The 10,827-nt window shown below is 38.4% G+C and overlaps 1 protein-coding gene across 1 annotated transcript in view; it reads left to right on the plus strand.

The window, feature by feature from the left end:
• Nucleotides 1-1,052: 1,052 nt before the first annotated feature.
• The window catches only part of CFAP300 (cilia and flagella associated protein 300), a gene marked incomplete in the record, with an annotated part of 24,746 nt that continues 14,971 nt past the window's right edge, over nucleotides 1,053-10,827 (plus strand). Inside the window, 3 exon segments of the mRNA XM_072402921.1 lie at nucleotides 1,053-1,228; nucleotides 6,279-6,360; nucleotides 8,390-8,462. Of these exon segments, the coding sequence (XP_072259022.1) occupies nucleotides 1,116-1,228; nucleotides 6,279-6,360; nucleotides 8,390-8,462 (268 nt within the window).

The following is a 10,827-nucleotide window of genomic DNA, read 5'->3' on the forward strand; positions in this document are numbered from 1 at the left end:
TGGGGATAACACAGGAAACAAGGAAAGCTCTCCAATGGAGACACAGCAATCAAAATTTGATGTTATTTGGCTAAGTACACATATCAGAATATTGTCACAAAATTGTGATAATTTCCAGTGACGTGAATGAGTGATGTACACACAGTGCGATTCTGTTTAATGGAGAGGAGAGGTGGAGCGAGTGGCACCCCATTGTGCTCTCCTACATACAAAAGCTGTCATTAGCCAGCGGTGTGTCTCATTGTTTGTCTCAGGCCAGGAAAATTTGGCATCTTTACTTAGCCTGTTGTACAAATTCTGTTAACACACAGGAAGTGAGGGGAAATTTGCAAAGACAACAATAGACAATAGAGGCAGTATGGTGGTTCAGAGGTTAGCCTTTGCAGCGCTAGGTCTCAGGATCAAATCTTGGCCAGGACATAATCTGCATGGAGTTTGCAGGTTCTCCCTGTGTTTGTGTGGATTTCGTCCCATGTTACAAAAGCATGAAGTTAGGTTAATTGGCTTCCCACCAAATTAACCTTAGACTGTAATAAGGACACATGACTATAGTAGGGACATTAGATTGTGAGCTCTTTTGAGGGACAGTTAGTGACATGACTATAGTTTGTACAGCGCTGCGTAATATGTTGGCGCTAAATAAGGGCTGTGTAATATTAATAACATGAATGTAAAGGCACATAGATGGAGCCATTGATGGCCTCCTTGTGAAATCCAGGTCTCTGTAGCCATTAAACTAGAACAAGCATGCAGCCAGTGAAATGAAAAGAGCTGCCTGTCCTTGGTTATTGCTTTTATTGTGACAGCCAAGCTGCTGATATTTTCCAGAAGAGTATATAGCAATGAAAGTGCACCTAAATATATTGCAAGAATAAGTTTTCTTTTTAGTGAGTCCTTTTTTATGACTTCTATAGAAACAATGCTGCACTCAGCTATCCCCGCCCTATTAGGAGGCTCTGCTGTGTTATGAGTAGGGGAGGGCAGAAGCTGTGGCGGAACCTTTTCAACACATTTTGTTTCTGGGGGAAAACACTCTTTCAAGTACCCAGGCCGTTCGTGGTTACCATAGAAACGAAGACGCGGCCTATGTGAAAGGCTGTTTCTGATTCAGAAAGATGTCTCAGGAAGAAGTACCGTTCGATACTGCCAGGTTCAGCTTCCACCCTTTGCCGAACCGAACCTTCAGCTTCCTGGAGAAGGGAGACACCCGGGAGCTGCTTACCAAATGGTAAATAGGGCTGACATGGTGCAATGATGGGGGTCAGAGAGGTGCAGAGCCCCCAGGGTAGCTCCTTGTATACAGAGATTCCTTCTATAAATCCTAAAAGGGGCTCCTAAATGTGTACAGTGCTCTAAAAATCCCCTGATCTTTTTTTGCTTCACCTTTATTCCTGTTTTAATGTATTCAATATGTAAACTCTTGTATAGGTCATTTATTTATTTACATGCCAGGTAAACGTTGCCCATGGAATTTGTAGTCGCTGGGCTGGGTGCAAAATGTGACCCAGATCTGCAAAGTTTAGGTCTCAAATCCACTACTGCAGATTATGGCAGCCTGAGCAATAAAACTTCTCCGATTTGATTGGCTGCCCTGGAGTGATGTCACTCCTGCACATGTGCACGTAGGTGCGTTCATTCCAGTACCAAGGCGACCTGAGAATGTACGTTTAGCTACACATGCGCAGCTTGATATACAGTCTAAGAAGATTGCGGATAGCTAGTGAAGCTTGATTTTATTACAGAAGACACATTGCATTTCACACATTCCTGCATAAGAAACCAAACCAGCCATTTACTATTTTTTTTTTTGTGGAACTCAATTTTAAAAAAAAAAAAATTCGTGACCAAGCAGGTCATTTTGTTGCAGACGAGTCAGGCAATGTCCTTGTAATAAAATAAGCCTACCCTGTCTGATTGCATTTTTTAATTTTCTTGTCCTTGCTCTGTGCAGCCATCTTTTTTTGGTCCTCTTCAATGTGTCAGTGCCATTTTGATTGCCTAGGCCGGGACGATGGGAAAACCTGGCATAGCAAATTTGGCTGCACTTAAAGCAGACCTAAACCCAATATTTTTACTTTACATAAAAGAGTAGCCCTATCTCGGGCATGTGCAGAAGGAGCCCTTTATTTAATAGGAGAAAAAAACTTTCTACGCATGCGTTAGATTGGCAATCTTTTCCCTCCATCTACGTCACCCGAACTTGCGCCTGTGCAGTGCAAGATTGGGTAACGTATGAAGAAGAACCCGAAACTAAAGAAAAGAAGATGGCTGGCCCTCTGCGCCGGGCAGGAGGCTGATACCGGGACGATGTGAGACCCAAACGAAGAGCCCTCCCGATGAATCTGCAGGATTAAATGTAAGTGTAATTTTTTATTTTGACTTGACAGTGTACTGATACACAGTGTACTGGGACCCAGCCAGACCCAACCAGTCAAGATGGCCAAAGACCCAACCCCGTGAAGAAGAGCGAGTAACAATGGCGAAGCACCAGAGTGAGGACAGATGGATGTATTTAAAAAATTGTAATCAGACAGGAAAGGGTATTTTATTGCAGAAGGGACATCGCCTGTCCTTTCTGCATAAAGGACCTGCCTGGTTGCAAAAACCTGTTAATATCATACTGATATTGTGTGCTATCCTCTGCACCAATCAGTTTTGTAATAAAAGATGTAAAGCAGTTATACTAATTTTCACATTATAGGCAATTCTGTGTTAACACACCCATTGGTCAGTGGCAGCTCAGAGCCAAATGGTGCTAAAAGGCTGGGCAGGGGATGTGCATGCCATGCATGAGCACAGTATTCTGTATCTAAGACATACACAGACACAAACCGACCACGCAATATATGTTTCTGTGCTTGGCATGGTCAGAATATATAGGGACCAAAACAAATGTGGCAGTATAGCCTGGGAATTAGGAGGAAATGGAGACCACAATCTTTATAGATAAGCAAAACATTTACCAGTGCCACAACAATAGCCAACACTTTATACAGGCAGTCTCCAGGTTAGGGACGTTGGACGTACGGACAACTAGATACAAACGGGGCTTCCCTGCTCCCTGACACCACACTGCCTAATATTATGTTGAAACAAACATCTGTCCTAATTGCATATATTAAAATAATTTACCTGTTCTGACTTACATACAAATTCAACCTAAAACAAACATACAGTCCCTATCTCGTATGTAACCCAGGGACTACCTGTACACTGAAGATTGAAAGATGAGGATATGCTTACAATCACAGGAGGAAGGGATACTGATTTAAAAGGTGGCCATGCTTCCATTTTAAATACCACTATAAAAGTCTTGCATTCTAATTTTATTATTATTATTAATAAACAGGGTTATGTAGCGCCAACATATTACACAGTGCTGTACATTAAAAAAAAGGGGGTTGCGAATGACAGACAGATACAGACACTGACATAGGAGGAGAAGAGGAGCCTGCCCCGCAGTGCTTACAATCTAGAAGGTGGGAGCAGTATCGCACAATAGGATGGGGGATATGGAGTGGTGGGTGAGTAGTGAGGGTTTTAAAAGACAGAAGAAAATGAGTAGGCAATGTGTGTTATTAAGCATGAAATTCTATATATTCATTACATTTGCTTTTAGTTTTAAATTCTTTGTATTTACACAAATGTATCTGTCAAGCCTCTCTAATAGTGACCGGAGTTGGGAAAACTATATCACTGTTAGGGTACTATTTATTGCTGTTCTTTAATTATTTATTTATTTATTTATTTTTGGTGAGAGGTACTAAACATCTTGATCATCAGGTAAATGAAGAAAAATAAAAATAAAGCCACTTGGAATAAAGAAAAAAAGCAAACTGTATATATCAATACATCCAGTTATTGTATTGAATGATGCATGTATTAATAATATTATATATTAGGGGCATGCAGCTATTGGAATGTAAAATTCTGCACAACTGTGGTACAATAAAATTAGTTTGCACTTGTTTTCATGAAAGGACTAATAGGACTAATACTATATTGAGAATCTTTCTATACAAAGTCCAAGTATTCTCTATCTGCAGGAAATTTGTAGAAATACTCCACACCAGCTCATGGGGAACCCCTGAAAAAACTTTCTAGTTGCCAGGGAACCCTTAATATAATTACTAAATCCACAGCTCACAGTATATTAGTGTGGTGGTCAGTGGGAAGAATTTCAGGGAGACCAATACTCCCATACAGAGCAAAACAGACCTACTTGGCGGCCTGCTGTTTGTGCCCTGGATTTTGAGCTGGTGCTGAGTATCAATTTACACACAATTTACTACCATGTAACATAGCCTTTCTTGACCTTTTAACATGGGGGAACACTTGAAATAATTTTCAGATCTCAGGAAACCCCTCCTATAATTAAAATATCCAAAGTTCCCATTATTTGAGCATGATGGTCATTAGGAAGAATAGCCGTGGTGGAACCCTAGCGCTTCACTGAACCCTGGTGGAGGAACAGGATACCCCATGCTACATGTAAAGATCCTGTAATGTCATTCCAAAGGATCAATGTTTATGAAACACACATCAGAGCTTTATAAATGTGTTTGAAGCACTTTACAAAGTGATATATATGTCTGTGATTGGGCCATAGCAACACTGTATAAATTTCCCCATCTATTTCTCAATAGAAAAATAGTCACAAAAAAAGAATATAAAGGGTCCTGAAATTGTGCAATTGGTAGAGTAACTTAAGTTTATCACCTAAATAGCAATCTATAAAATTTTAGTCTGGGAGAACTGAGAGCTCTCATGGGTTTCAGGACACATTTTCTTGTAGTTTGCTATGATTCACAATTGTGTCTCTTCTAACTAGAACCTCTCACAAATGGAGTCCACAAGTAAGGATATACTCCTGTATACATTCAAAGAATGGACATTTTAGTGTGGGTTTCTATTGAGATACTGCCGTGAGCAGCATTGACTGCAGGCTATACACATCATCCACTTCACTGGTTTTAGACTTCTTCGTATAGAAGTAAGTTTTGAATAACATCAGTGTGACAAGCGTATTCCTGTAATACAAGTGAGCAATAAGTGGGCTAATTCCAGCGTGATTACTCCAATGTGCTTCACACAGGCTCCTATAGTGCACGCTGATGTAATATTTACTGCACAAGCATTGGAGACTTAACACTGACCTGTCTGTTCTTTACTGGCTCCTTCTTAGCTCCACTTCAATCAGCCTGTTATGTGCTTGTTAATAGCAAGTAAATAACATTACCTGAACTGCATACACAGTGCAAATGTCATGTACTTACAAACTGCAGTCAATAAACTAGAAAAAATCTTGAAGAGACACTTCTCTACTTGAACAATATCTTTATTGACGTTCCTCGTCAATACAGGGCTGTGACCACCTTTATTATATACGTCTGACCAGGCTTGGGGCTGAGTAACAACTTCACACGGGTCTCCGTTTTGCAGAGATTAACTTGTAGTGTAAGGAGAGATCCTGGGGATATCAGCTGCTTTGTAAATGTAATATTGCTTTATATTTCTAAGTTCAAAATCCAGAGCATCTGGCAAAAATTTCTTTCCCACAAAGGGTAGGCAGTAAAGTAGTCCTAAGGTATTAACAACGCTGAAATGAATAATAGGTGGGATTTTAGGTACAGCATAATATATATATATATATATATATATATATATATATATATATGAACACCATGCATCCAAGAAGATCCTAAAACCTGGAATAATGGATAAATATATTCTTGTCAGAGCCTGATCACATTTTAAAAGGAGGTTGTCACCTAAATGTGTTGTAAACATTGAAATGCATATTTAGAGGCTTCGGAAAAAATTCAGACCCCTTCACTTTTTTACATTCTGTACCCCATAATGACAAAGTGAAAATTAGACAATTTAGTAAATCATCTTAAAAATAAATAATTGAAATATTACATTTACATATGTATTTAGACCCTTACTTAGTACTTAGTTGAAGAACCTTTGGCAGCAGTTACAGCCTCAAGTCTTTTTGGGTGATGATGCAACAATTAGAAGAAGGGAAACAGTTTATCCTAACATCAAGCAAACCATCTTAAGCCATGTACAGCATCCTTCAACATTCTAGAGTTTATTATATAATTTACTGTTTAACTCATTTAATACAGATATCCAAATTCTCAGCTGGACTAAGTGTTGGAAATCCAGAAGAAACTTCCCAGGAACCTTTAGTGTTTATATGTTAATGCAAATTGTGGTTCTATTATTCAAATATTCACCAATAAATGTTAATACTTTTTTTTTCCCCTTAGGTCAATGAATGGTAGACTGACGGCACAAACCTTTTTCTATGATCAGTATTTTCAGCCGTATCAAAAAGATGCCTTTGTCCTGGTGAGTTGTCTTGAAGGAATGTTTCCTAAGCTTTAGCCATCTTTATTACACCATTACTACTACGCAACACTATTTAGCCACTACAAAACAAGGAAAGTGGCAAGCGGATCATTAACATAATTCACTTCACATATAAAAAAACAATTATGACCAGCAGAAGGGGACCCAGACAGAACTTGAAATGACCAAGTTGACAGAGGTCGTAGTTGGATACATTTACTAACAACTGTTAAAGCCATATTTAAGGAATAGGCAACCTGAGCATGCAGTGTAATTTTCATCATATGGCTTTTACATAGCCTTCAGCCTGACCCACCGGAGAACCGAAGGATCCTCTGCTAAGCCCCTGTTCCCCATAAACACTGCACCATTGCAATAGGCTGTAATTGACCGCTCATTTGGCTGTTGATTACAATGCTTGGCCTGCCTCAATGCGCGGCCTACCTCCTTGACATTTTACAAAAGCCCATCGCTCATCTTCAGTTGCCAGCTCTTCTTCAGTATGGAAGTATGCCGATTTTTGGCTATGACATTCATGTCTGAAGAAGCCTGCTGGCCTACCCTTTTTTCTATAAGGAAACAGGAGGTATAATTGTAATTCTATTTGTGGTGGAAGTGCAACACTGATTTAAAGTAGGTCAAATACAGGTCAGAAGGTGGTAAATAGCAGGTTAAATGCACTGATAAACACAGCTCAAAGCCTTTCAGGCACAGGTATTTTAGTTCAGGCACTTTGATAGACAGGGAATTTTTTTTTCTGTAGTTACCACTTGGCCATGATTTGTTTTGTTAGTGGTTCATTATCCTTTCTGTACGCCCTAATACGTACAGGGACAAGGTGAGATAACTGTACAGCAGTGACATTAGTTCTAAAGTCTGGAGCTGAAATTATTGGCAGAAGACTGTGTAACTGGTTTAAATGACTTTATCAGATGCCCGTCCAAACCACTTGGTGTCCAGCAGACATAACGTATGTTAATGACATTTCCATCTTCATAGTGTGCCATTTGTTTAGAGCCATTTAATATGTTGTCGTCTGTGTGAGCTGGCAATGGCAGGACATTTCCAAAAAGGGGTGTTGAATACATAAAATAACTTTTCATTTTTTTTATCAACTTGGTAGTTTAAAGGAAACCTGTGCTTGGGAAAAAATGGGTTTAAATTGCTGACCTGATCTCCTGGAAATGCTTATTGCTTGTTTGCCATCCTCATCTACTGGCTTTAAGGTCATCTTTACTGACATGAGACAATTGCAGAGACCTGGAGGTCTGACCTATGTATCTGATTTACCATTCCCTATTTTATTCAAACTTAAAAACATTTTGGGTATGCATATGGGATGTATTTTTGAAACACTTTTTACTCCCCGAAGTGTGGAGAAAAAAGGTTTCCTATCTTCTTCACACTGGGAAAAAGTCTGTTCTCTTCCAGGTCCAAGGATACCCAGCATCCTCCAGCCTACTTTTTGTCACAACCCTGCAGATCGTCCACCCACCCGCCCATAATTCTAAAAGTGATTTTGTGTTGTGAAAAATGTAAATAGAATGGTGGGGGGGTCTGGAGTTAACCTTTAAAGTGATCATCTTGCAAATATAGATTGCAAACACTAATCTACCCTATTTCCCATGCCATTAAATACTGGAAATACTCCCAGAAGAATAAACATCAATAAGATTTCTATGCAATGGAGCCATATTGGCAGCATGGGCAGCAGGAAGGATGAATATTACAATTCTTTTTTTTCAGGTACCACCATTATTATTCTTATTACCATCATTACATTTTATTTAGTGACAGCGTGGCCACTTTAATCCATAATTAAAAAAGGAGCATAATCAGAAACCAGCTTTTAGCAAGCAGATTATTGTAAGATCACATATGATTGGTTTTATAATATAATAATATATAATATTATAATATACAATATAATGTGAGCCACTGTTATTTGCACAGAATTATCCTGTATTTTTTTTCCTTACAGTGTGACATCAGATGGCACAGCATTAAAAAAATAATGTTTTACTTTTAGGCATTTTTCCAGGATCCAAATGTGGTTTCCCATTTAAAGTTTCTTTCTGGCTCAGGACAATGGACTACATTGGGTAATCTTGCTGTTTTCCTACCGTTTTATATTTCTTGCTGATGTGCAATTATAAGATGAGGGTTTGGGGAGTCCAGGTCAATAAAACTGTTTTTTTTTTATTTTTTTTATAACAGATTAGTTGTTTACAGCTGCAGTAATCCCTAAGACATTTATAGAGAGGGTGGAGCAGATAAAAATAGAAAATGCAAAAAAGCCACTTGTAAAAACTAATAAGACGTATGTTAGTGTCCGTTCTGGATTCTTTTTTTTTTTTGCTTTGTATATAGAGAACTAAAAACTACAGGATTTCGTAATATGCAACGTTAAATCTGTAAGGTATTTTTGTAAATTATTTTAGCCAACGATTACCCATAATTCACCTTGTATTTAATTAGAAAATGTATGAATGATAAGTTATGTTTGGGTAAAGGTTGGTAAATTGTGGGTGAAAACATTTATAAACTGGCCCTCAGAAATATCATCAACCTTATATAGCCAATAAAAAGCCAGTTCTGGGGCTCATTTATATTACAATAAAGAGATATCACATTCTACTCTTCATTACACCTACGGTCTTCACACAGCTCATCTTATTTATAAAGCTCTGGTCATGATGTGTAGCTGACAAGGTCCCACGGAGGCCTCCTTACTTCCTAATTAGAGGACAAAGGGCTATCCCCCAGTATATTTTATTATGCATTCCAGTATCTTCCCGGAAATTGTTTTTAAGCTGGGTGGGAAACGCTGTAGGCGGGTGGCAGCCAACTTTTTGGTAACCACCCAAAAACAACCGGGTGGTTACTGAAAAGTGCCAGGTAGTGCTCCCGGCCAAAAGGGGCTGGGGAGAACACTACATTTGTGTCATAATATCCATATTTGATATCAGAGTCATATCTGATCACAAACACAGCACCGTAGGAAATATAGAGCTTAATAGAGGCTAACAGACCTAATTTTTACTGCAAAAGGAAAGGGAGCTTTAAGATACTGACAGACACAAGATGACCGTTGTAGAATCTAAATCTTCCCATTTTCACCTGCATCAGACAACGATTGTATGCAGATGCTGCTATGGGACCAATTTGTAACACCAGATATCTAAAAACTTGTTTTGGTTGTTTTTTTTTTTTTTACCTAATGGCAGTTGATTGTGGAATGCTTATTTTCTCCCATGAGACCAAACTATTTTTTTGACTTTGCTCAATCCATTTATTATTAATATTAATATTATTATTATTATTATAATATACAGTATTTATATAATGCTGACATATTACACAGCACTTTACAAAGTCCATAGTCATGTCACTAAATGTCTCTCAAAGATCAGAATTTTTAAACTTAAAAGTTCTGATCATGAAAAAAAAAATCCTAACAAATAATTAAAAATCATGTAGTTTCAGGTGAGATTACTTGAAAGAGAAATAAAAGCTGGCTTATACTAACTATAATATATAATACATGACACAGCAACTATTAAACTTCCAGTTGCATAGTCATGGTTGTTCCGAGTTCAAGACATTATAAGTCCAACAATTATACTTGTATTGGACAAGCAGGGCAATAAACTGATGTAATATAATGTAATAAGCCATAGCTGCATACTACACAGGGAATAGCTGTGATTTGTATCAGTCCTTTATAGCTGAACCTCCATCCACACCTTTTACGTCCTCTATTGCCTGTGATTGATGATTCAGATTGACAATCACCATCCCCACCCAGGTGATGAAACTTTACTTTTGTGTAATACTCCCGGAGGACATACCCAGCCTGTCGGGGACAATAGATAAAGATTTTCAACCAAGTCTCCAGTACTGTCATTAAACTGTCACTGTTTCTCAATTTTACATTTTCAGTGCACCCATGTGCTTCATTTACCAAGTGTATAGAATAGACGTCAAGAAACCATTCATCTCGTGTTTCCGATGTTTCCTAAATGGCTTCTTATCCCATATAGGTTGATATAGTTATTAGAAATCGCACATCTGGTGACTGATTTCTGCAGATTGGAAGAATGAAAGTGTCTGCAGGGTACCTGTAACCTCAAAAGATTTCTTTTTGATCAGAGCTGGCCAAACGTCGCATACATACTACACAGGGGTGGACTTTCATTTCTCATTCAATCACTTTGCTGATAAAATGATTGGATTTTGTTTTTCAATCATGTAGTGGATGTGGAGGGATTCGATGTTGTGATAAAAAAGTGTGATGTGAAAGTACACAAACAACATACACATATTGTGTGTATGACCCATAGAGCAAATCCAATTGGGAGTGACATCTATTGCAGTTTTCCTAGCATGGTCATGTCAGTCATGTCGTGTTTCAATGTGTGTCATGTTTTGGGACTGACAACCAAAATATTTCTGATCAGACCAATT

The sequence above is a fragment of the Pyxicephalus adspersus genome, chromosome 1, assembly GCF_032062135.1.
Source record: "Pyxicephalus adspersus chromosome 1, UCB_Pads_2.0, whole genome shotgun sequence".
Taxonomy (NCBI): Eukaryota; Metazoa; Chordata; class Amphibia; order Anura; family Pyxicephalidae; genus Pyxicephalus; species Pyxicephalus adspersus.